We start from the raw sequence: 25,584 nt of genomic DNA, 5'->3' as shown, positions 1-25,584 counted from the left end.
TTAGTGCATATTTTAGTGTGGTTATTATTTGAATATTATTTAAATATATTTTTTGTTAACGCGTTTGAATGACCATCGTGTCTGTGAGTTGAGCGCGAACTGAATTGAAATTCCGCTGGGTTGTAGCTACAAAGCAGCTTGTGGATTGTATCTTATGGATTCCATGCAACCTCATCATGAGGTTCGCTTCGAACATGTTCGAAAATATCTGTGATAACCACCGGATCAGGCAGGTTGCGCCCGATTTGGAATGTTCGGATATGTTCCCAAGATTCCTGGGGCTGCACTTGAAATCGCTTCGACATTTCTTGATGTCACAACTTCGGAATTCGGATTATTCGGGGGATGGAGGCGCCCACTAGGAATTTAGTTAATTTGTTGATTATTCCGAGCACCGTGGATGGGACTGAAATTGGGCTTAATGAATGCTAAATGGTTTTAATGGGTGAAAGACTAAGGGATGAATATCATGGGGCGAAAACTACGTGGGTTGGTCATGGGATAGAGGTGGATCCTAAGTATGTTTATGATAGTAAACCATACAGTTTAATGAAAGGGCGTATTTCATTCCTCTTAATAAAAACTTTAGGCACCCTTTCAAAAACCCAGATTGCCTAGCCAAACCCAAAACCCCATAACTATTCATCTCTCCACACCCAGGCGCGAATCTCATCTTGTGGAACGCATTGCAACAGGTTCGCCGGGCATTAAAAATAAAAGCTGTAGAAATCCGTAAGGCGAAAAAAACGAGACCATAATAATTAATACCGATCGGCCGAGAAACCCACCGAACTCCGCCAAAGGAGTGAAGTGCGTAAGTGAAAAAAAAGAAAAACAGGAAATTGTTCGCAGCAAAAGTTGCGAAATATTTCATAACCTGCCAGCGAAAGATGACAAAACTGCGGATGGATATGCATCTCGTTAAGAAATTTCACCCAAATATAATGGCGAAAGGCGTGTGGTGTTTCGGCCAATAATCGTTCACCCTTGAAATCGACTTGAAAAGCAGCATTCAATTTGCGAAAAATAAAAAGGAAAATAAAAAGGAAACTTGCGGCCAATTTTATTGGCCATGCCTGCCCGATTCTCTGGCATCTTGTGGCACAAATGTGTGGCACCGTGATAAATGCAGCGAATAAGACGGGGAAAAATAAAATCAAAATGAGCTAAGACAAAAAACCTGCAATCAGCAAACGAAAGTGAAACAAAAGCGCCGACGAGTGAGCCAGAGAGAAGGGGAAAAGGCATCGGGAACGTTCAGCGAAAAACTTGCAATTTCCATTTTAAATACGCAACAACTTTCGGCTAGAGGCAGGCTGCCAGCCACAAGGAGTCCACCTCGTTGGACTCCCCGCCCCACCTGCAGCTGCTCAGAAAAGCATGAAGGAAGGGGCGGGAGGCAATGGATCTTAGGACCAGATCCAGGCTTACACTTGGAGAAAGTAACACGAACAACTTAAGTAAATTTACAGGCATATCAAAATTTGTCTAAATATCTTATTTGGTCTGTATGAAAGGAATCGAAACCACTGCATAATTATAACAGGCAACATAATTTAATATAAATATTTCTAAATTTATTTTGTATTCCTTCGTTTTTTGGTGTATGCATGAACAACAAACGACTTGGGCCGCAAACTCCTTGACTCGGCGATTTGTTGTCTGTGGATCGTCTGGCTCTTGATTGGAGCTGCCCTCCAGGAAGTGGAGGAGCAGCAGCAGGCGAGGAAGGAGGCTGGGGAGCCGTAGGAGTCTGGGCGGATTGGCGCTCTTTTGTTGGGTATGTCATCAGCATAAATTTCGCCTCGCATTCATCATAATTTCCATGCATTTAATTTGTGTCATAAATTGTCTGCTTTGGACTCCTAGAGTCGGTACTGAGATTGCAGAAGGGCCTTCCTTGGCCATAAATGCTGAGATATGAAATCTTCAATTAGTTCTGGGGCGGCAGAGCTTTGCTTTTGCCAAGTTCCCAGCAGGTTCAATGAACGACTGGCATTTTCGCTTTCACTTAGAGCGGCAGGGAAATGGGAAATGCAGGTTCAATGGTCACGCACTTGGCAAAACAGCAGCAGCAGCAGCAGCAACACAAGCTAATTGACATCCCTAGCCGGTGTCTGATTACCCAGCAGATTTTGCAAATGAGCCGGGCAAACATTGGTAAAAACAAGCCCAGGCACTTGAGATACAGCGAAATGCATTCGTTAGATACAAAGGTACTGGCATACAAAGATACAAAGATACAAACACACTCGACGCACGTTTGAATGCTGTGCTGTGTGTGTTGTACGGCGATCAATAACAACAAAAGAGGCAGACAGTCTGCGCCGAGATGGAATCGTTGTTGGCCAGGTTAAAGATCGTTAGGCGCGACAAGGGGTCAGGTAGTAGTGGTGGTGAAGGAGATATGTATGATGGCCACGATAATCAAGGAGTGGAGGGTATGGGCATCTCAGGTCCGTCTCTGCAGTTCATTTTCCACTTATTTCGCCAGCCGCCTGACCAAATGAGCCAATAATTTCATTGGCCGCGACTGGTGAGCATAATCATGGGCTGCATTGATTGGAAAATCCATTATGAGCCTCGCTTTTTAGACTGCACATGCTAATGGCTCCCTTTTTACGAGCCACTTCCTCGCAGGAACCGGATTACGTAACTCCCCCCTGGTGGAAGTCCTAAGTAAACAAATCAACTGCGTTTTTTATTGACTTACGCAATGATTTCCTTTAACTGCCTATGGCCCAAAAACGATATCGTTGAAACTGCGGGAAAGGAAGAGGACAGACAGAGAGACAGATGGTATTAGTCATATGGCACAGAAAATATCTATATACGAGGTGTACATGATATGCGTGGAAATGATTAAGCAATTTCCGCTGACATGCCATTTTCCAAATGGACCAGTAGACAGTGAGAGTGCGGCGATAGCGAAATATCTGCAACTGCAATCGATCATAAATCAAGTTTGCTCCATCGATGTTTACGTTCATTCGGTTTATGGCGACAGATTTTGTGGCCAACCGAATGCAGTTAATGGTCAGGAATGTGGCGAAATGTGGCGAAAGGGAACCGCCGATATAATAGAGAGTTTCGGTTTCGAGGCGTATTTACCTGGTGTTTAAGCGAAATCATTAGGAAACTTACTATCAGTTACTTGCTCAATTATACAATGGTATTCATGGATTAGTCAGATATTCAGGGGGGTATAATGGATGTGTAGAGCTTGGTATAATTTAAGAATCTCTTCCTGTGTAGCCATCTAGTATTTATGTAATATGCAACTATTTTGTTTCCTTGCATTTCCCACGCCAATTATCCCTGATTTAACCGTGCAGCATCCTTGATGCAATTCCCCTCGTTTTCCCACACCTTTATGATGTCTCAACTGGTAGTTGAGTTCCTTGAGAAAACAAACCGCAGATCATCTGGCACTACGCCTATGAGTTCCACCCCCAATAGACTCAAACACCTGCTGACCTGTGGTCAGCAATCTTTTTCCACCGATTGATGGATGGGACACTGTCAGGTAGTCGGGGGCATCCACCAATCCAGCAGATACTTTCTGCCACATTGGTGTGAAATCGTTATGTCTGAAGCCGCTCAAAGATATCTCTTTGAGGCGTTTTTGGAGCCCATCAGACAGACGCTGCGCCAAGTTCAATGGACGTTCGTTGGCAGACGCAGAAAAGGGTCTCCTTTTTTGTTTCTTCAATTTTATGGACAGTTGAACAATTATATTTGGTATTTACAGCCCGCCAGACGACCATTCGAAATACGCCATGAGAAAGATGATGCAATGCGGCAATCGACCAGCCACTTGCGATCAAAAAAAGAAGGAGGAGGAGATGGCTTCAATCCAAGGAGCCGACCGGCGACAATCTGCCACTGCCACTTGGCACTTTCGATTTTCGCTTTCGCAGTAAAATGAAAACATTTTGTTGCATTTTTACAGCTGGTCACGTAACGAGACCCCCAGCCAACCAACTGACCATTAAGAAATTCTCGAGGATTGGGTGCTGCAGTGCTGGGGTATTGGGGACTTGAGCAACTGCACCCGCACCCACCCAATCGAGCTGCCACGCCCGGGCGGCATAAATCACAAGTGAAAAGTGCAGCCCAGTGTTGCCATCGCCATTCCATGGTGTGTGCATAAATTTTATCGGGCGTTTTATATCAGCACCTCGACGGCGAAACTAGAAGACAATGCGCAATCCGCCTAAATATAGCCCAGACTTCGAGTCCGTTCGTCATGCCAGATGCAATCTAAATGAGAACTGACTCCCGCCCCGGATCGACAGCACGTCCAGATCTCAAGTTTTGATGGGTTATTATAGTTGGGGAAAAATATGAACACTAAACAATATACTCTGCCGAACTGCAAAAGGAAATTAATAAACGAATTGTAAGTTTAGCATATAAAACACTATTCTAACGAACTTTTGTTGGTTTCTTTTGGAAATAAATATAATTCCTTGATGAAATCTTCAAATTTGGATATTCATGCAGAAGAGTAATCACCCTTCACCTTCTGCCTAGGAATCTGCCCTACCCAAAGCCATGTCCATTAAACCTTACGCATGTCTCGTAGAACGTACGCATCGATATGAAAAGACAGCAAAGTACGTTTGAATATTTAGAAACAACAAAATCAAGATTTACCACTGCAGCTGCTGGTTTTGATTTTTATTTTAATTTTTTTATGGGCTTTATGCATGTATTTTTATGAAATCCGTGGTTTGTAGGTGCGCTCCGATGTTGTTATTGCTGGTTTTGGTTTTTCTTGACGTTTTAGGTTCATTTGTAAAATGCTCACGTGCCACGATTTCTTGTTTGCTTAGACAAAGTTGTGAAAAAATAAAAAGTATACCTATATGTGTATAATAGTGAAAAGAATGCCATGGAGTGGCACGTTTCGGGTTGAACGCAGTTCGGGAAATTTGTTTGCCTATTTTATGTTAATTCCTATGACGGACCCTAATCCGCGACTTGCATCCTATGGCCCATTGCCAATCCTTGACGTCTGACAAGGGGAGTGCCGCTCGCAGTGGTTGCAAATTAATTGCCAACTTATATGCAAATATCATAATCACCATTCTTCAATTCAAATTACATGCCACAGCATATAACGATCGTGTATTCCAGGGCTCTCGGCTCCATGCAAATTCAATTTGATCTTTTCTGTATTTCTGTAAAGGAACGAAAAACAAGGCGCGAAACGATTTCCCAACCCACGCAGCAATATCGTATAGCAGCAAACGTGTTTGCATGTGAACTTGAATGAAATGCCAAGCTCGAATTGGGTTACAGACAATTGCACGCCCGTAATTATACCAAAAGCCCACAGAGCCCGAAACAATCTTGTCCCCATATGCTGACAGTCGGATTGATTGCTCGCCCAGGTTTCTGGGGATCTGAAGAGCAGCGGGGAGATCAAGCTAATAAGCGGGCAAATTGGGGAGAAACCTCCGAGCATTATGGCATTTTAAACGGAGGAGAACGAAAGAATGCCAGCCGAAAACCAGAAATGTCGATCATTTGCTTTCGAAGGCATTTGCAGTATGTTTGGTACACTGGGAATCACAACTAATCTGATATTGTACGAAAATATGGTCACCAGAAATGGAAACTAAAAACTAACAGAGAGAAAACTTCTTCATTTAAGCCAGTAGAACCGGACCGAGAATCAATCTGTTAAGCTAACCAAACAGCAAAGATCATTTATCATAATCAGCTGAAAACAAACAGAAATCTAAAATGTGCTTCGGCCCAAAGCAAAGTCATTAAGTTGTCTGAAGTCTAACGCATTAACTTCTCATCCAAAGATGGTCTAAAATTTGATTAGTGTAAAATCTAGTCCAAATCGTAGTAATAGTGCTCCAAAATTAACAAATTCATAATCAAATTTGATATGCCGAATGTTAATTTGTATCAATTTGCGGCAGACCGCGGAATGAAGAAAGAAACTACTATTTTTCCAGTTTTTCGCCAGGCACGCCAAATCAATCAAACCTTAGCAGTCGCACATGGAGCAAAACAATCAAAGCATTATCGCAAAAAAAACGGCGGGCTGCAAAAACCAAAAAAGAAAAGATTAATGAACAGAAATGTACATTAAATTGGTTGGCCCGACGCACACGGACTTTCACTTTCCCCCGAACGGGGCAAGAAAAACCAATAGGGCAACGAAATTTATAGTTGGGAAACTATCCATCAGATACTACGGGTATACTTGACCCATTAAGACCCAAACAAGCACACGCAATGCAAAACGCATTGAGATATCGCTCGTTGTCCCTGGCAATTGTTTTAATTGGATTGTTTATTGGGTGAATGGGGGTGGTTGCCATGCGCCCAGCGGGTTGGCCTATCTTTTTCCGACCTCGATGTCCGCGAAATTGAGTCAACCCATGTTGCCCCCTTGTACTGACCCAGTTCACCATATTTCATGCTCAATTTGACTCTTTCAGGGTCACGTGAAACCAAACCGACTAACTAAAAGTGTTTCTTATTTTTGCAACATTCCCCAAGGCCTTCCTATATGGCCACTGATGTCGTCAGATCGGTTGATTATTTTAGGTATCCCGCTGTTGTTTGTCCATTCTATATCTGTCGTCTGTCGGTCTGTCTAGTAAATTAATGTCTAGCTAGGAATTCTTTCCGCAAAATTTATTTAAGTCTCTAAGAAAACTTTTTAAAATATTGTTGGGGTTTTCTTATGGGACGCAGGAAAAATATTTATCCAACAATATATATAGAGAGAAGTTTCGATTGAATGGATTCACTTAAGTTTTCGATAGATCATAGCGAATAGTTCGGCAGTACATTTTTTTGTGAAACAATATTCTTTAAAAAGAACTCTTGTTCTTTATCTTTAATATGCAAAAAGATCATTGTACTGTTCAAGAGTATATTTACAATTTTAATACAGCTCGTTACAGCAAGAATCTCTACGCATTTCATTAATCTTGGTCGACGTCTCATTATCGCCGACTTGACCGTTTGCTCTGTCTTGGCCAGACAATTTTTCATATTTTAACGAGCTAAAATTACGCGACGTATCGTAAAGGGACCCTGATATTATATAGCTATTGAATACAGTCCGAGTGCTACCCCCAACAATCTGTCACAATTTATTTTAACACTTGCTCCCCCATGTCGTTACTCTGTCGGCCGAAAAACAAATTGTATTTGTTTCGGTTTATATTCGGCTATTGTTTTTTGGGATTTTCTCTGAAAACATTTCGGTGACGGAAGTGCGCGTGTCGACGCGACGCCATTTAAGCCAAAAAATGAATATGGCTATATAATGTGTATTTAACGATTCGGAAAACAGACGAAAGAGCAGGCGGTGCATTAATATTTCAAACGCGTTTTGAACGCGCAAATCTGCGACGCCCTCGAGTCGCCAAATCCTGACTTGCATTGGGAATCGGAACGCCGTTTAATTTCCCTGTATAGAAATCGCAATATCGGCAAACAGTAGCACATATAGATAGCCACATATAGAGAATATATAAACCAGCCGGCCATCAACTAAACGGCCCATGGCCTGCATAAACAATTTGACGTCAATTCGAATGGAAAGAGAACAGAACAGAAGTATCTGACTTCGAAATCAAGCAAAATCAAAATAAACCCAATGAGCCGAATGTGTTTTCATATTTGCGCCTCACTCTGTGCCAGGAAATAAATCAAAAAGCTCATGGAAAGAAACCATTTAAAGCAAAATTATATGCCCCAAAGAAAGCCGGCAATTTGTTTGCCCATCGTCTGGTCATAGAATTTACGACCCAACTATCTGTGGGTCTTAAAATTGCACTCAACCCTTATGGAGAATGACTCAACTATCCGACAAGCAACCAACCACCGATGAGCCAAAGGGCGTCTTTTGTTGGCCAACTTGCCAAGTAGCCAGTTGCAATGGGCAACATTGAAAAATAAGTATGCAAAGAGCAAAATATTTAGCCGCTGACCCTTAAAAAGCGATATTTGACATTTGTGCTCAAAATATACATTTAACGAGTGCCGCAAAGCAAAGTGAAAGTACAACAGAGCATTTGAAATACTCTACAATTCAAAGCAACGATGTTCTGGTTCATGATGGAAGATAGTGTATTTATTATATAAGATGCTCGAACCTAGATATTCACATTTATTAGTTTATGGTGCTTCCAGAACATCGGGAACTTTGAAGAGAAATGATGTGGAGCATCGATTCATTCATATTAGGCGAACGAATGAGTTTAGTTGGAATACATATATCTTATTTTTGGGGGGCCTTAATTGCCGACGAACTGATCCATTTTTAGAGGAAAACTATTGGAAAAACACACGCTGAGGTGGAAAACGATTCAGAAGATGCGGCTGCCAAATAGATACAAGTTGCCAGCGCATACAGTAGATACAGATTTGAATCCGAATCCGAATCTGAATCTGAATCATGATGGACGCACACAAGTGGACCTCGGCCACACCTCCCCACCTCAGCTGATGTAATAGTCGGTCCAACGGATGTGCTGAAATGTTTATAAACAAACAAGGAAATTGCACGGAGAGAAAAGGAGCATACAGATCTTCGAAGATTTCAAACTTAGTTGAGTTAGTGGGTATGTAGACCATCTGCAGGGCAGAAATTTATTCTAATCAGCAATTAGGGCAAGGGATAAATAACTTCCAAAAGAAAAGTGGGTTGACTTGAACTTACACTTATTGCGCGAACTGTCGAGCATTTACATGCCGAGCTTCATCATTCCAGAACAGAAAGTTGGGCGATATTTCTTGCGTTTCGTTTGGGGTTGGCCTTTCAGGTGGGTTTGTTTAGGCCGCTCACGTTGTCACAGAAACCGCAGTCAGTGGGGGGTTAAGTAAAAAGTAGGGTCCGAGGGGCACAGCCGAGGTGCCGAAGTATGTTAGAAAGTAAAACGCGCGCAAAACAAATGCCACTATATTGATTAGTGGAAAGACACACAGGAGCACACGCGCGTTACCGGCGAAGTTAACCGGAGTCGTTAGCCTTATTCTTTTACTATTTGTTGTGACAGCTTGCTGTCTGCACTGTGTTGTTGTTGTTGTGACTGTGGGCAATCCAATTAGCCAGTAAAGATGCCGCCGTAACAATCAGATAATGGCAAATACCCCAAGATATTCACGATAGATATCTCGAAACGCTTGTACACCAACGAAAAATTGCTGAAATATCTTTGGGATTATTTCGATTCGGAACCCAAAGCGATTTGCTTAGAATTTGGGATAGAAACGCGTGGAAAGCCACCGAAGACCGCGACGGAAAAGCGGAAAACGCGAGGGAAAACGCGATGCGACCGGGAACACAACCAAAGCAGAACTGAATGGCCAGCGGAGGAATCCAATGGCCAACAAATTCTGAGGCGATCCCTGAGTGAGAGCTTTTCTCTCACTCAACATGGGCGGAAAACTGAGGAAAAGTCGGAAAATGCCATTTCAGCCCACGCCGGAAAAGCACTCAAAGAGCCAAAGCATAATGAGGAAATTATGTGTGAACATTTCGACTGAACCATTTGTTTACAACGATTTTTTGCTGGAAGGCGCGCCGGCGTTCAGCGGTTGAAAGTGAAATGGCAATTGGCGAGTTATTTTTGAAAGAAACATTTCCCGGAAATATATTTTAGAAAAATTTAAGAAATATGCAGAATATATTGAAAATAATAAATATATAGAACATTTCAAATGTGAAACTTCTTTGGTGGATTCAGTTTGCCCCCCAAATATATTTTATATTCAACAAGCTTTTATAACTCATTTCTTTTAACTGGTATTTTAGATTTACACTTTTGGTAAACCACATAATCCGCCCTCGTACATATGTATGTATGCAAATCCAAATAAATTACGGTAAAACGTGTAATTGCTAAACTTATAACGGTAAATATTAATGGCGGCTTACACCTACGCATGTACATACCTTGAACAGTGCAGCTGGAACGCAGGGCCTTCCGCCCACTCCACAAAGCAAACAACAGCTGTTGCAGGACACCCGCCTTCGCTTTTATCAATGTATCGCCTCTCCTTGCATTTAAATTAACATCTGGATATTTCTTCGTCGTTTTAAACCCGAAAACACGAATTTTTCTTTTTTATTTGCCGGTGACACACACATACACGCACGCACTATCGAAAACACAAACACTCGCGCAAGTAAACAGTTGCATTTTGCCGGCTGGATTTGTTGTTGCCGCCGCCAGATAAATAATTGAATATGAATAAATTGTGATGAAAACTTACCTGTATTAGGGCTAATACGGCTCTTTACCTTAATCGAAGCTAAGTTAACTACTTAATCGCTCTTAAATTAATTAATCACAACTATCAGACCGGTTTTATTTACGCGCCCTTAGCACTGCAAGTATTTCGTTGACTTTGGCGCGAATTCTTTTAAATAAAGACGGTGGGATCCATAGGCACTGCCCATACTCACGCGAAATTCACTTTTTATGATTTATAACTTCTTTGTTTTCTTTTTATTATTTGTTGTTTAACGAAAGCTACAATTTGGCATTTGTTTGGCGCCGTTGCCAGATCGATTGTGGTTAGTCATATGGTGAGGTGGCTGCCAGACTGCATGAGACACCCCGTTTTTAGTGTTGGCAAACGACAGTAGTCAATCCCTGTTGGGCAACGCCATACAGAAACACATTTCGTTTGCAACTAAAGAGGATTTTTAAATTTTCTTTTAAATAACTTGGTGTAAGAACTTGGTTTTGGAAAGATACGCTTCCGAAATGGCCCGCACTGAACTGGAGAAGAAGACCAAGCGACAGGGCAAGAAACGCAAGCACGAGGTGGCCGAGAACGCTGAGCATGCGGCCAGCGACGACGAGGTGGCCAACAAAAGTCTGATTCTAGCTCCACAGGTAGATCAACAGGAGGCTCTAACAGGTGGACTTCAGCTTAAATCTATATAAGCTATGTGTAACATACCCAAAACTTACAGATAAACCCACTAAGAGAAGACAAAAAGGAACAGAAGACTCGGCCTCAAAAAAACGCAACAAGAAAAACCAAGCAGAGGAGCAGGTGGCCACCAGTGGAAGCGATGAAAGTCCTCCACAGAAGCCTCAGAAGAGAAAACAAGCTCAGGAAGCAAACGGAACCAACAAGGTAAAACGCAGTAAAAAGCAGGAATCCAACTCGGAGGACGACGACGACGAGGAGGATTCCCAACCCACAGCAGCTCAACTAAAAGAAGCAGCTCGTCCGGAAAACGCTAATGCAGTGGTTACCGTGCGTCAAAAGAAGAAGCAGAAGCACCAGCAGCGCCTCGAGGCCCAAAAGAGTCAGAACTCCAACAAAGAAGCCAAAGTTAACAAGGAATACCTTTTAAAATGGAAGGAATCCCGCCAGGAGTGGAAATTCAATAAACTGCGGCAGATTTCCATTCAACAAACCGCCTTTGATGAGGAGAAACTGGAAGAGGAGCTGTGGCCAATTGCTCTGGAGTATTTGGCCAGTTCCCAAGGAGCAGCGCGCTCTAAGATCAGTCAGTTGGCCGAGGAGGTCATCCAGAAACTGGACAAGGAGGGCGAAAAGCTGGAGGACGAGGCGGAAAGGCAGAAGCTAATCGAGTCCACGCGGTACCAGCGGGCACGCGATCTCCTCCAAAGCTTCGACTAGATTATTATGTTAGTTGTTACTCTTTGCCTTAGAAATAAATAACACATGCCTATTTTACAAAAACTTGTTCTTGAATTCATGCGCACATCCCCGATGCAAAACGACGTCTTTAAGAACATAGAAAACATTTTTCTCCTAAAGCAAAATATTATTTTACAAGTTGATAAGGTCGCATTATAACTTTACTTATAATTAAAGGTCCACATAGGCCAACAGTTTGTCTATGTGATCGACTCGCTGCTGCAGAAGCTGCCTATCATCCTCCTTCAGCTTAAGTTTGTCCAGTTGATCCTCTTTTAGAAGGAAATGCTGCAGGAAGAGCCTAACACTTTGCTTGAACTGCTGCAGCTTGGTGTTTTTGGCCACTCTTTCGAACGTCTGATAAATCTCCCGCTCGTCGTGTGCCAGTAGTAACCTGACCATCACTTCTTTCATAAAGTAAAAGCTGAGTTTGTCCAGCTGCATAAAGTCGACCACTTTGAGCACTGAGAGCTGCAGACCAGCAGCTAGGATTACTTGCTGCAGAAAACTAGCCAGGTTGCGTATCTGCGGCTTGGAAAGCTTTTCAATATCATTGATTCTGTCCCAACTGGCAAACTGGAAAGCCAGTTGGTACTTTCTGTTGAATTGACAGAATTTAAGGGCCAAGTGAGCGTAGTAAGGGTTGGCACGCTTCTCATTCAGAGCGCAATGGATGATCACGTAGGCCACCGCTCGCTGATCCTTTAGAGCCAAATGCAGTATCTTCTCAAAGGCGTCCACATAATCGGCGGCACTCATGATGATGCAGAAGATATTCCTCCTTTCAGCTGTGTTCATCTGCTGCTTTCTAGCCAGCTCCAGTAACTGGTCGGCAAATCCTCCATTCGCAGACTTTGATGAGTTCTTATCCTGCTTTTGCTTGGCGGAACCCATCTCATCCAGATTTCCCGTCCAAGCAGAGCCCACAATCCACCATTTTCCCACTTTATCAGCACGCAGGAGATCCTCCAGAGTTATGTTTAGAGTTACCACATAGCGATCATTTTTCAGCATAGCCTTGAGACGCTTTCGCAGATTCTCCGCCAACTCGGGATCATACTGGGGCAGCTTTTGCATATTGTTGTTTTTGACAGCATTCAGAATATCAACCATGAAACGCAGGCGGGGATTCTCTTTCAGTTCAAGTGGGGCACTAGCAATCTGCGATTGAACTCTTTGCATCATGGTCTTAAAAGCCAGTGGATCGTCCTTGCGCAGTCGGAAGCCAATGGACTGGAAGATCAGTAGAAGGCACTCCACGCTCTTCTCGCAAAGCTGATCTGCCAATTTTCCTATAAGCTCCATCAGTAAATTCAGCTCGTAGATCTTGAAAAGATACATGTAGCAGAGGACCAGTACAAGGTTATTCAACTGTTTATCCTCCACCTCCAGGCTAGCGATGTTCTTGACGTAACCATCGAATAATTCCACAAAAGTCTGCAGGAAATGAGCTCCAATCTCGCTGCCAACCTGGGCATGTAGGTAGGCCAACAACACCATGTGTTCCTGCACCATTCGCTCGTTGGTTCGCGTGTCGCCGAGCAGGGCTTCTTGAATTAACTTGGTCAGAGTCTCGTTCATGTTGTAGCGGGAGTTTTTCATATACAGCTCCTCGATACCAGCAGCAATCTTGTGTAGATTGGCTTCTGACAAACGATTGAGCAAACCTTTGCATTGCTTTAGAAGGCGAGCTAGTATCTCTGCCTGTTTCTCACTAGATCCTGCGCTGGCAGCCATCAAAGCTCGCTGATGTGGAGGTATGTACTTCTGTCCGGCGGCTGAGGCCTCCAGTTCTACGGGATCAGGCAGGATGTTTCCCTCGGCATCGCGTTTGCGTCCGTAGATGTCCTCCTTAACTGTTAATAATTGGTTAATTATATAAACACCTCTAAACGCCTCGCGGTATATGTACTCACTTTTAGGTTCATTCTCTTCCTGCTCCGAATCCTCCTCGCTTTGCTCTTCTTCTCCGCTTAGGTCTTCATCCCCATCTTCACCCTCAGAGCCACTGTCATCTTCTGGGAAGTGGTCCATGGGCTCATCCCTGTCCTCCTCCTCCTCCTCCTCATCGCTCCACACTCCCGCGTCCTCCTTTTCTTGCTGCTCCTTCAGCTTTTTCTTGCGTTCCTGCTTCTCCTCCCACTTCTGCTTCTCCTCCTCGTCATCCAGGACAAAGTCGAGCAGGTAGTCCAGGCCATCGTTGAACATCTTCCGCACCAAGCGGTTTTTGTCCTTGGATTTGTTGAGCTTCAGCTTCTTTTCCAGCTTGTTGATCTCGCGATCCTCTTCCTCGTTCTCAATGCGGAGTTGCTTAAGTCGCTGCTTCTTGGACTTGCTCTCCAGTTCCCTTTGTTGGCGTAGTTCCTTCCGCCTGACCGCCTCCTCATCCTGTCTTTGGATGGCGCCTCCTTGCGTTTTCTTCAACTTCTTTCCCAGTGGTTCGTAGACTACCACCTTTTCCCGTTGGGGCATCAGAGCATCCACCTCCGCATCACTGAAATCCGAATCTATGGACTCGTCATCGTCGCTGTCTATTTCCCCGGATAAAAGTTGCTCCTTTGGTATTTCATCTGGATTTATTATTTTCGGCTTTTTGCTCCGTTTCTTCTTCTTGTTTTTGCCCAGCAGCGACTGCGCTGCCAAAGCCTCTGCCGCTGCGGCCACGCGCTGTGTACCGTTAGTTTTGCCGGCGAAATAAAGTCGTTTATTTTGCTTTTTGACCTCCGTCTTCTGCTTTCTCTGCTCCTTGCGGGTTAAAGGTTTAGCTTTGGCCTCCTTCTTCTTTATTTTTGCCATTTTGGAAGGCATATACAAGATATTTCAGCCCGACCGCATTTAACAATTGTTGTGATTGTCAGTCAGCTGTTTTAAACAAGTGTTGGACAACCCACGTGCTTTGACACGGGTGTAGGGAAGAAAAACTGTATATAAAAAAGTTACAAAATTATATTATTGTATTTTAAACCTTTTACAATGTTGAACATTTTAAAGTTGATACAATAATAAGTTAAATATTTTCTACTGTTAAGTATAAGTTACCAATCTTACTCGATGGCCAGTCGACCCCTTTGCTACGCCTGTGTCCGCCCGAAGCCTTTGGCCTTTTTTAGTGCATTTTATAGCCGCACAACAATTAATTTAATTTTTAGATTCTTGAATAAGAATCGCAGATCCTGAGCCACCATGTCCACGAGATGGTATCCCATCTACCAGCGCGGCAATCCGCAGCTGCGTGTTTTCCTGCCCAACTTCTGGATGAAGCTAATCCGGCCCACGGAGGAGCAGCCGCCCAATGTGGTCACCTTTTCGGTGTCCATGGAGATGACCAAGTACGATGTGCGTAGCTATCTGGAGAAGATCTATAAGCTGCCAGTGGTGGATGTGCGTACTCGGATTGCCTTGGGGGAGACCAAGAAGGATCAGACCTACGGATACATCACCAAAAAAGACGACGTGAAGCTGGCTTATGTAACATTGGTATGGGTTTCTACAAATCCCCTTATTTAATGAATATTCCTTATGATATTTTTATATTCCAGCCTAGGGAAGAGTCCTTTGTCTTTCCTGACTTCTTCTCTGAAAAGGCTGAGAGGCAGGCCAAAGAGGAAAAGTCGCTGGATGAATCGAAAGCCGGTTTCCGCAGATTTCTGGACAGGAACAAGAAGCGACCGGGCACTCCAGGCTGGTTTTCCATTTAGTTTTTAGTCTGTAATCTTAGTACTCATCGTTTCAACGGGTATATAAACATTTATTTCGAAAGTCCGAATTAACCTAAAGCTCTGCTTTATTTGCGAGGAGGTCAACCTCCATTTTTTTTGGGATTTCTTGGGTATTACTTGGCCTGCTTGACGGCGGCGGCAACCCAGGCGCGGATTTTGTCCTCATCCTGGAGGCCCACCATGCGCTGCACCTCCTTGCCGTTTTGCAGCACCACTAGGACGGGCACGGCGGCCACATCGTAGTCCAAAGCCAGTTCGCTGTGCTCATCTATGTCTACTTTGGCCAGCTTGATGGAACCGGCCTGTTCACCCACAATACTCTCGATTCGCGGGGTCAGCAGCTTGCAGGGATTGCACCATCTGGTAGATTATAATATAATAATTAATATGCCATGTTTTGAGGTAGAAAGCGTGGAAATTACGTTGCGAAGAAGTCCACAATCACGGGCTGCTGACTGTTCTTTACTTTCTTGTCGAAGTCCTCGGCGCTCTGGACTTTGAAGATCTCCTGTCGCGGCGCAGAAACTGACAACATGCGGATTTGCTGGCCGTTAACCAGACGACGCGTCGTCTGTCCCAGGAGATTAATAATTTGTCGCTGCATGGCTTATATTTTACAATTTTTCAGTGCAAAATTGTTCAGCAATTGATTGCAAAATAATGACAAGAGAATCACAGCAACAACAATGCGGGGGAGAGTTGCCAGATAGCATTGTAATGCCAAATAATGTGTGTACACATTGTCAATGAAACTGTTACTTTCTAATCACTGTTTTTAATGTCATAAGAAATGTTTTTTATTATGTAATGTTGAATAGTTATATTATTACTATATAATGTTAGGTAACAACCTTATTACGTGTACATAATTAATTGTTCTGTCGAACTAGGTGGCATCTCCGCTGCGAAGATTATCAGAACTTTCATGGTGTGCACACATCGGCTCAACTTTTTTTGTGAAGTGGGCTGCATATTTTGTTTTGTCGTAATAATATTACAACCTTTCGGTTAAAATTCAAGTGGTATACTCCGATTTCTGCCCGTAATCATCGAGTGGTTAATTGGCTCACATAAAAAGCGGGTAGAATCGGCTGAGAACCCCCGTGCCCTCGGGTCAATTAGGGAAATTGCCCAGCGAATTGCGCAAATGGCCAATGGAACTTTAGTTTTTCAGTCCAACTGAAGGCCAAGGATCCGGGAAAAAGTGATCAGGATGGACGACCTGTCGCAAGGCGACATATGCCGCGTGTGCAGATGCGAGGCACAGCCGGACAGGCCACTTTTCTACCCGTGCATCTGCACGGGATCGATCAAGTACATTCACCAGGACTGTCTGATGCAATGGATGCGCTACTCGCACAAGGAATACTGCGAGCTGTGCGGCTACCGCTTCAGCTTCCAGCCCATCTACGCTCCGGATATGCCGCGAGTCCTGCCGCTAAAAGATGTCCTTGTGGGACTGATGTCCGCCGTTTTGGAGGGCGCTCGCTGCTGGCTTCATTACTCCCTGGTGGGCTTGGCCTGGTTCGGAATTGTGCCGCTGTCTGCCTACAGGACCTACCGGTACCTGTTCCGGGCGAGCTCATTTGATATGATTCTCACGCTGCCATTCGACATCTTCTCCATGGAAAACCTAGCAGCGGATGCCTTCAGGGGCTGTTTTGTGGTCACCTGCACGCTTTTGTCCTTCATAGGATTGGTCTGGCTGCGCGAGCAGATCCTGCATGGCGGCGGACCCGATTGGCTGGAGCGGGACGATGCCCCTCTTCAGGCAGCGGCTGCCGCGCCTGCTCCCGCGGCCGAGGCAGTTCCACAGCCCCAGGACGACAACAACAATGCCGACGACAATGAAGCGGCTGCTCCAGCCGTTAATGACAATGAGGGACAGGATGCCCAGGCCCAGGATGCTGCTCCAGCGGCTGCAGCTCCCGTCGTGGACGCCGATGCCGATGAACAGAATTGGAATCCCATGGAGTGGGATCGGGCTGCCGAGGAGCTCACCTGGGAACGCCTGCTCGGACTCGATGGATCGCTAGTTTTTCTGGAGCACGTCTTCTGGATCATCTCGCTGAACACCATGTTCATCTTCACCTTCGCCTTTTGTCCCTACTGCGTGGGCAACTTTATTCTGAGCTCCATGGATCTTCTGCAGCCGGAGAAACCACTGCTGCACTTTCACGGCCTCATTACCACTCTGTTCGGTTACTGCTGCATTGGATTGACTCTGGTGGTGTTACACTTCTTCGCCAGGATTTTCCGCTTGCGGAGAGTCTGCTGGTTCATTGGATTGTGCTACATTGTGGTCAAGGTGTCGCTGCTGTCCGTGTTGGAGATCGGAGTACTCCCGCTCATTTGCGGCTGGTGGTTGGACATCTGTTCGTTGCCTCTACTAGATGCCAGTCTTAAGGATCGCAAAGCGAGTTTTAAGGCTGCTCCAGGCACCTCACTGTTTGTCCACTGGATGTTTGGAATGGTCTACGTTTACTACTTCGCCGCTTTTATATCATTGCTGCGGGAGGTTCTGCGACCAGGAGTGCTCTGGATATTCCGTAATGTCAACGATCCTGACTTCAGCCCCATCCAGGAAATGATCCACGTTCCGATTGTGAGACACATCCGGCGACTGGTCGCATCGGCTATGATCTTTGGATTTGCAGTGCTCTTGATGCTTTGGCTGCCCATTAGAATTCTGCAGGTGGCTTGGCCGAACTTCTTGCCATATGCACTTAGTGGCGATGCAGAGGTCAACGATCTTAGCCTGCAACTGCTGCTGTTACAGGTAAGTTACAGAACCACTTATTGTAATAACTTAAACCACCAAAACTCCCCATTCTAGATCGTCTTGCCGGGCTTCTTTGAGCAGACCCAAACACGCATCTGGCTAAAGGGATTGCTACGTATTTGGTGCACAGCGGTGGCCTGGTTGCTGGGCATTCGAAGCTACCTGCTCCCAGCACCAGAGCCGGAACCTGAGAGTCCCGCTGCTGGCGAAGAAGGCGTGGAAAATGCCGCGGGTGAAAATGTAAACCAGGAAGGCGCGGCAGCGGAAGCTGGAGCGGCAGCCCAACCTCCACCACCTCCTCCACCTCCACCACCGCCACCGCCAGTGGAACCGGCGCCGCCACCACGAAACCTTGCCGCCGCTCATCAGGCCCTCATGCAACGGGATGCACCCGTGGGATTCCAGCCGTACGACAAACCATCGCTGTTCGCTTTCCGTTTGTGTGCCCTGTTGGCACTTATGTGCTTGTCGATCGTTTGTGCTGCCATGTTGACGCTCACGGTTCCAGTCTACATTGGTCGGCGGCTGATGATGCTCTGGAGTGGCCAGCCAGGAGAAAAGACAGCGGGTGCGGCAGCCGCAGCAGGAGCGGTGGGAGTGGCTGAAAATCTAGCTCCAATCGATCCGGAAGGAGCCAGAAAGAACGAGCGACTACTGCGCTCGCATGAGCTGTACACCGCTGAGATTGGTGGCTACCTGTGCTGGATTGTCTGCCGGGGAGTAGCAGTGGTGGTCACCCTGTTGCCGCAAGGCCGAGCGGCTGTTGTCAACAAACTAAAGCACTGGGCCCGAGTGGCATTGCAATATGCCCTGCCCGTTTTAACACTCCTGGGAATCTTCGTGCTTGTTCCGTTGCTGTTTGGATTGCTGCTCGAGTTGGTGGTGGTCATTCCCCTACGCGTTCCATTGCGCAAGACACCCATCCACTTCCTATGGCAGGACTGGGCACTGGGAGTGCTCTACAGCAAGATTGCCATCGCCTTGACTCTAATGGGTCCGGACTGGCACTTGAAGCGAGCATTGGAGCGAGCGTACATGGATGGATTGCGTGATTTCGACTTGAAGTTTGTGATGCGGGACTTGGCTGTGCCGGTGGTTACTACCTTTGGCCTGGCCCTGGCCATTCCCTATGTCATGGCCCATATGATGTTCCCGATTTTCCTAGCCGACGCTTATGCGCGGCATGTCGTCGCCCGGCTCGTGTATCCTGTAAGCTTCATTGTGGTGGGCAGCATATGCTTCCTTTTGTTCCAGATCAAGCAGCTGAAGAAGCTCTACCTGTCCATCAAGGTAGATAAGTATCTTGTGGGTCAGAGGCTGGTCAACTATGAGCACCGCAAAAAGCAGCAGCAGCAGCAACAACAGCAGGAGGAGGAGGAGCAACAGCGGGCGGCCCGAGAGTTAAAGGAGAACCAGGAGAGAGATCGGGAGCGAGAGCGGGAACAGTTGGCCCAGGAGCAGGAGTTGGCTGAACTTCTGTAACGAGACCAGGTGCGAATCGTAGGCTTTTCAGGCTTTAATATGTGCGACAGGTGGGAAATCAATAAATTATCAGCTCATGCAGGCTATTAGGTTTTGTAAACGGCAATTTATCACGTGTAAATCATATTGTTACATTGTTTCGAAATCTTTATTGAAAATGATGGCAATTTTGTGTTTTTATCTTACGCAATTAAAGCATGTCTAATTTCTATTTGAAGATTTTTATTTCAACCCGACAAGGAGAAGGACGCCACGTGAAGATGTTGAAGTATCTGTGCTTTTCCGTCGTGGAGATGCTCCTGCTGCTTATATATCTCTGTTTAGTATCTATTGCTCTGCCGAACGGAAGGATTTGGAAATTTTCGAGTAAAATAAGCCTATTTTCTCCTAGCCTCGGCCCTTCTTCCCTCTTAGTTATCTTGCGTTAAATGATTAATATGTTAGCTGCAATTGTTGTTAAATTCCTACGCTATACCGTTTATAGATCCTAAGTTGTATGATATATTTTGACACTCGCCACATCCCCACTTACATAAGTAATCAATGGGCAGCGATTAAACCTTGTATTAGAGCCGTATGCAGAAACTACATCTGAGAATTGTCAACGGAAACTTTAGAAAAACCCCGAAATAAACCAAATCCAATATGGTAAAAGTGGTGAAAAATTAATGGATAGTGGAATAGAAAAAAGAAACTTTTTCGAGCTAGCTTTACGAACTGTAAAAATAATATATGTAACATTATAAATATAACTGATTTAAAATTAATTAATAAATTTAACTTTAAACTTCAAAAGATGGAGACACTTTCTTTCTTATGTAAACTGCGCCAAGTTAATACCTCGACTGCAAAATAATTGTTGAAAGCATTTGTTGTGACGAGAAGACGAGAGGAAAAGCTCAAGAAATATATACAGTCAATTAATCAACGTCCAAACATATTAAATGAAGCACCATAATATAAGTGGAGTCAATGGATGAGCGGTTCGCTCAAGTGAGCTAATCATTGAATTCGTTCTCTTCTGAGTTGGCGAGCTGTGAGGGGCGATGTCAATCATACGCCCTGTGTGCCAGCGGCAATTGACAGGAACAAGTCTCGCCCACGGCATACGGGGCGTATGAGGGATGACCAGTCGGCAGGGGGGAAATTCCAGGATGTTCCCCCGAAAATTCCTGATAAAAAAAGCTGAAAAGTTGTTCGCTTCCCCCAGAAAGTTTCGGCTGTTGCGAATTTGTTGTGCGACAAATAGAATAGAAAATAGAAATAGAAAACTTTTCAATGTTTGTAACTTAAATTGTTTTGTGGTCTGACATGGCCACGACTGCTCCAGCCCACACAGAAAGCCAAGTGGCCTATGTGCCGTGGCTATTAAAATGTATGGCAGGTCCTCATCCCCGTTGCCCCTCCATGGCTTGGCCAAATTAAACACTTACCAAACTTACAGATGGCCGAGTCGCAGAGATAAACAAACAATAAAACGAAATCAAATAATTTGCATTATGTCAAAGTTGAAAGTTGCCGAAACATTTTCCCTGCCAGTGCGTGCTTAAGTAGAGGGCCCAGCCAAATGGGAATGCGGCATTTTAAAGTTGACAAACTTTGGCGCGTGTTGGAGTGACCCATGGCGGGATCGGGATAGTGGATACCTCGCCGAGATTTCGTCCTCCCGCTCCCAGGAAGCGAAGGGCTTACGTTGCGGTTCATTGAACCAGTCACTAGATACGAGTCTGTAAAATGGAATAAATTCCTTTTAGCCACCGCATTGATTGACTTCAATAGCTCGTTTTGGGGGCAGTTCCTTAAAGGGTTTCGCACAATCGAAATATATTTATAAACAGCACAGGGCAACTCGAAATAAATATTTAAAAAAATATTAAGGAAACTGAATACCAAATGAATTGTTGTATGCACATTGGGATGAACATATTTAGTGCGTATGCTTTGAAATATCCGAAGCTGTTTGATTGGAGCCCAAAGGAAATAGTTCATTAAGTCGCATGGCTGTTAGTCGAAGTACTTTTAATTGGATTTCCAACTATGCGAGTGCATTGCATCGCATTGAGGATATGATGCAGCGAGCATTCTCGTCGTACCTCCATAAATCAATAGTCATCTCCATCGCATCATGTCAGCGGGCCATTAATAAAATCGTACATAATTCAAAACATTCTGCAGACTGACAGGGATCAAAACAATGCAATTTTATGGCTCTATTAAAACACCATAAAAGTCCAAATTACAACTTGATGGCATTCGTTGGGGGTGGTCCACTCCCTTAGTAAGTGTAAACGGATTTGCAGCTTAAAGCTGTTGCCACATTAATGCTCTTTTTTTGGGGGACACAGAAATTCCGGAAGGACCACAGAAAATGCCACAAAATGCCAGAAAATGCCAACAGCCAGACAAATAAAGTTTCGAAAATGCCACTGGTTGGGAAACAAAACTCTCGCCACTCCAGTGGAAAATACACAACACAGCACTTGCCAACTGCTGCCTATCAATTTATTTAGGATTTCATTTGAATAATTAAAGAGTCTCGCTTTCAGCCATCGTCCATCTCTATTTGACCATGCTGCAAAGGGGAGTTTGATTTGATTACTTTTAATAATGTAAACAGTAAATGTCGAGCTGTGGCCAATTCGAAATGTGGCTGTGCTGAAAATTGCATTACTGATTTCCATTTTAGCTCATTTGGCCTTCAGCTCCCTTTTTGCTAGATTTAATTTCCGCAGAACCCTTTTAATTATCACTTATTAAGTGTGTTGTTTCTATTTGATGGCAAATTAATGTGAAAAGTTGCTTTGCGTTTGCAATTCTGACTAAGTTTATTCGTTGCTAGATTAGCTTTCATTCACTGCGATTATTTATTTAATATGATATTGCCCTCTTACCCTAATTTGCACCCGGATTTCCGCGGGTAATTTTTAATTTCCACTCCCAAGTCATAACATTTATTTTCCTGCCTCCCACATGGGAACATTAGGCAAGCCCAGAAGTTGCGGAAGTTAAAAATACACAGTCAGATGAAGATTTCAGTCACTCTTGTCAACAATGCCTGTGAAAAGGCATTCTTAATGTCTTTCGCTTTTTCTTCTTGTACTCTGTGCTGAGCGTTGTTGTTGCTGAAAATTAACAACTTCATATGTCAGCCGTGATAACTTTGTGCCTCTTGAAGGATGGGAAAGCATTCATGTAGATATGTATGTATGTAGAGCATGGGAGCGGCTTACGCGGCTTTATCATTTGTCGCGCATCACGGGGCGTATGCGTAATGTGGCAGGGCGAGGACTTAAAGCCCAGTTCATTTGCATGAATTGTTTCCGCTGCTTGTTATTGTTGTCGTTGCCGCTTGAGGCTCTTATCAAGCATAACCAACACTTCATAAATTGTCTAAAATTAGCCATAAAACAAAGCAAACAACCCGACCAAGTTGTTGTTGCCACGGTTGCAGCAATCTCAAGAGTGTAGCAACCTGCCCTTCCACCACCGCCACCAACCCAACAGCCCACCCACCCACTTGACACCCGCTTTAAGCTCGTTATGCTTTATTATAGCCATCATATCCACCCGGAAACCCTCCTGCAAATCCCCCGAACGTGGCAACTATACATCCGAGTGCAGGGCAATCGGTATCCATAGAATGGGTATCAAAATATGTCTGATCTGGTTGCCACACGCGCTCGTCGCTGAAGTGGCCTTTTGATTTCCGTTGCCATAATTTATTATTTCTGCCAGCGCAAATAAAATAATTTGGATAAAAGCATCGCCATGGGAAACACGAGAGCGGTCAGTCCTAAAAAACAGAAAATAGTTAACCACCGCAGAACGAAAACAAAAACAGGAAAACACGAAATCAAATAGGTCACTATCCGAATTCCCTGACATGCAAACTCTTCTTAAGTAATTCAAACAATAAGTAATTGAGTTTAAGTAAGATTTGATTTCTCCTTTAAGTCTTCCTGTGGAGGAAACACTTTTAAGCAATAAAAAGTAGATCAACTTTATATCGTAATTCTAAATTTTAACGACGACTTTATTAACTACGAAAAACTTTTGAGTTGTAAAGGGATAATAAACAATGAACAAACATTCCTCAATTGCAGAAGTTTTTAATTTTTACACATCTCCCGTCATCGTTAATATACCTCAGTTTGAAGAAGGGAAGGTGGTTTACCGATAAGGGAAGGGAACTTGGAAAAGCTGAATACCCAGGCGTATTTATTTACTTTCTGGGCTCAGGCCAACCACAACAATGGAGTAAAAAAGAGCCCAGCCCAAGTTTTAACGCCACCTTAAAGATACATAAAAAAGTACATCCACATCGGACTTTTTCCGGGTTAAAGTTTGAGGTCGGGGTGCTCCGTTTTATGGCCAGCAGCCGTTGGCAGCGTCCGATTGAGCGTGAAGTTGTAAAACTTAAGGAGTGCTAAGTGCCCGTGGTGGCACTGCCACACTGCTACTCCTCGCCGGGATTATGGCCAATAAAGCACGCATGTCGGCGCCAGGACTCGACGGGGCCCAAAAATTAAATATGCCTCACAGAATGGGACATTAGAAAGGTGTGCTCGTGGACAGTGAATGGTGTCCACTGCAGTGGATGGGGCAGATTTATGAGTTGCTTGGGATCGGGTAAGTGGCGACTAGATGGAGAGATTAACCCGACTTACGAGCCACTTGTTCCGCCACCTTGTAAGCTCATTCTTTTAGTTGGCCATCATTTAGGTTGGCCAATGGGGAAAAGAAGAAAGAGAAGGCTAAAGAAACCCATGTTCTTTTTGGGATATTTTCCGGGCATCAAAAGCTAAAGCTGTAGTTTCAAAATAGGGCATAGGCATGAATTGTGACTATAAATAAAAGCCTTTCATGAGTAATTCACTTCACTTGCTTGTTAAGGAAGAGCCATCATTTGGGATTTTTCTGATAACTTTACAAGCCACAAGCTACACAATATATTAAATTGCTGATATGAATAAATCCCCAATAATAAACAAAGTCATCGAAACAACATCTGCTTGATATGGCCGAAAACTGATGTTTCATATCCCCATTTTCTCGATGCCCAACTGGACGTATTTGTGCCAATCAAATGAAGCTGCATAAGCATCGCATGTAAGCTCAATATGTAAATTCACAAATATACGTATAACACTCGAGTGAATTTTATGTGTGGCATGCAATAAATACTAAAGCCGTACTATGCTACATACAACCCAGTAGAAATGCAGTCAAATTATTTGCCAATCGCAAAAGAGAAGCAGTTCAATAGGGGTTCACAGATGTTTTTCGTTATTATTGCGACTGGGTCACGCACTTTTTGCTCGTTTTTGGTCCTGGACAAAGCGTCGCCTCTGTGGAAGCCATAAAATTCGAACACACATTGCGCGTTTTCGCCGAATTGTCTGGCGTCTGGATGCTAGCATACTTTTTATGCAAAACGAATCAAAATCCAATTATAAACCGAGAGCGTGTGTGTTAGATGAGGAAAGGGTGCGAAGGGGGGCAACTACACAGGGGGTCCAAAGGACCCAGCACCGCCAACTGCATTGGAAAACCCAGCAACAACACTTGGTCAGGCGGTAATGAAAAATTCAATTTGGTAAACAAAAGACGCCAGCGAAACGCGATTTAATATACATGCGCCCATATGTGCGTGCGAATGCATCGACACGCGTTTATGCACTGAGGAAAATGAATCAGTATTGACTTTTATGTATACAATTTAAATGTGCTCCTAAGAACATTTTTAAATATCTAAATACTTTTTTAATACTTATAACTGGAATCATCTGGGGATAAAACAGCTATGTACTGAGTGTTATCTTATGGCTTCGCAGCACTGGTTCTTCTCAGTGCATGTGTGTATGTCCTGTATGCACGCGTTTTCCAGGCGCCAAAACTGATGGCTCCTCTGACTGCGAAACAATGAAACTC

The 25,584-nt window shown here is 44.3% G+C and overlaps 5 protein-coding genes across 5 annotated transcripts; 3 read left to right on the top strand and 2 right to left on the bottom strand.

Annotated features, from left to right (window-relative positions):
* The first annotated feature begins 10,633 nt into the window (after window positions 1–10,633).
* LOC122618520 (uncharacterized protein C7orf50 homolog) lies at window positions 10,634–11,712 on the top strand. The gene is made up of 2 exons (XM_043795014.1): window positions 10,634–10,914; window positions 10,970–11,712. Exons 1-2 carry the CDS (start codon window positions 10,758–10,760, stop codon window positions 11,647–11,649), a joined length of 837 nt encoding a protein of 278 aa, XP_043650949.1. The 5' UTR covers window positions 10,634–10,757; the 3' UTR covers window positions 11,650–11,712.
* Window positions 11,702–14,555, bottom strand: LOC122618519 (nucleolar MIF4G domain-containing protein 1 homolog). The gene is made up of 2 exons (XM_043795013.1): window positions 13,587–14,555; window positions 11,702–13,526 (listed from the first exon to the last, which is right to left on the bottom strand). Exons 1-2 carry the CDS (start codon window positions 14,476–14,478, stop codon window positions 11,842–11,844), a joined length of 2,577 nt encoding a protein of 858 aa, XP_043650948.1. The 5' UTR covers window positions 14,479–14,555; the 3' UTR covers window positions 11,702–11,841.
* A 69-nt stretch (window positions 14,556–14,624) lies between these two features.
* LOC122618521 (39S ribosomal protein L23, mitochondrial) lies at window positions 14,625–15,440 on the top strand. The gene is made up of 2 exons (XM_043795015.1): window positions 14,625–15,147; window positions 15,210–15,440. Exons 1-2 carry the CDS (start codon window positions 14,854–14,856, stop codon window positions 15,366–15,368), a joined length of 453 nt encoding a protein of 150 aa, XP_043650950.1. The 5' UTR covers window positions 14,625–14,853; the 3' UTR covers window positions 15,369–15,440.
* LOC122618522 (thioredoxin, mitochondrial) lies at window positions 15,398–16,074 on the bottom strand. The gene is made up of 2 exons (XM_043795016.1): window positions 15,812–16,074; window positions 15,398–15,749 (listed from the first exon to the last, which is right to left on the bottom strand). The coding sequence occupies exons 1-2, from the start codon at window positions 15,991–15,993 to the stop codon at window positions 15,503–15,505; spliced, it is 429 nt and encodes a 142-aa protein (XP_043650951.1). The 5' UTR covers window positions 15,994–16,074; the 3' UTR covers window positions 15,398–15,502.
* A 245-nt stretch (window positions 16,075–16,319) lies between these two features.
* LOC122618518 (E3 ubiquitin-protein ligase MARCHF6) lies at window positions 16,320–20,448 on the top strand. The gene is made up of 3 exons (XM_043795012.1): window positions 16,320–18,168; window positions 18,226–19,662; window positions 19,872–20,448. The coding sequence occupies exons 1-2, from the start codon at window positions 16,603–16,605 to the stop codon at window positions 19,651–19,653; spliced, it is 2,994 nt and encodes a 997-aa protein (XP_043650947.1). The 5' UTR covers window positions 16,320–16,602; the 3' UTR covers window positions 19,654–19,662; window positions 19,872–20,448.
* The last annotated feature ends 5,136 nt before the right edge of the window (window positions 20,449–25,584 follow it).

This window comes from Drosophila teissieri, chromosome 3L, assembly GCF_016746235.2.
Source record: "Drosophila teissieri strain GT53w chromosome 3L, Prin_Dtei_1.1, whole genome shotgun sequence".
Classification (NCBI taxonomy): Eukaryota; Metazoa; Arthropoda; class Insecta; order Diptera; family Drosophilidae; genus Drosophila; species Drosophila teissieri.
The sequence above is the reverse complement of the archived record's forward strand: the minus strand, read 5'-3'. Positions and strand labels throughout refer to the sequence as shown.

Excerpts from the sequence above, each read along its gene's own strand:
- LOC122618520 (XM_043795014.1), top strand. The coding sequence starts at position 10,758 with ATGGCCCGCACTGAACTGGAGAAGAAGACCAAGCGACAGGGCAAGAAA. Across the intron at positions 10,915-10,969 it reads TCAACAGGAGGCTCTAACAG|ATAAACCCACTAAGAGAAGA; the intron begins GTGGACTTCAGC and ends CAAAACTTACAG.
- LOC122618519 (XM_043795013.1), bottom strand. The coding sequence starts at position 14,478 with ATGCCTTCCAAAATGGCAAAAATAAAGAAGAAGGAGGCCAAAGCTAAA. Across the intron at positions 13,527-13,586 it reads GGAAGAGAATGAACCTAAAA|TTAAGGAGGACATCTACGGA; the intron begins GTGAGTACATAT and ends AATTATTAACAG.
- LOC122618521 (XM_043795015.1), top strand. The coding sequence starts at position 14,854 with ATGTCCACGAGATGGTATCCCATCTACCAGCGCGGCAATCCGCAGCTG. Across the intron at positions 15,148-15,209 it reads AGCTGGCTTATGTAACATTG|CCTAGGGAAGAGTCCTTTGT; the intron begins GTATGGGTTTCT and ends TTTATATTCCAG.
- LOC122618522 (XM_043795016.1), bottom strand. The coding sequence starts at position 15,993 with ATGCAGCGACAAATTATTAATCTCCTGGGACAGACGACGCGTCGTCTG. Across the intron at positions 15,750-15,811 it reads ATTGTGGACTTCTTCGCAAC|ATGGTGCAATCCCTGCAAGC; the intron begins GTAATTTCCACG and ends ATAATCTACCAG.
- LOC122618518 (XM_043795012.1), top strand. The coding sequence starts at position 16,603 with ATGGACGACCTGTCGCAAGGCGACATATGCCGCGTGTGCAGATGCGAG. Across the intron at positions 18,169-18,225 it reads TGCAACTGCTGCTGTTACAG|ATCGTCTTGCCGGGCTTCTT; the intron begins GTAAGTTACAGA and ends TCCCCATTCTAG.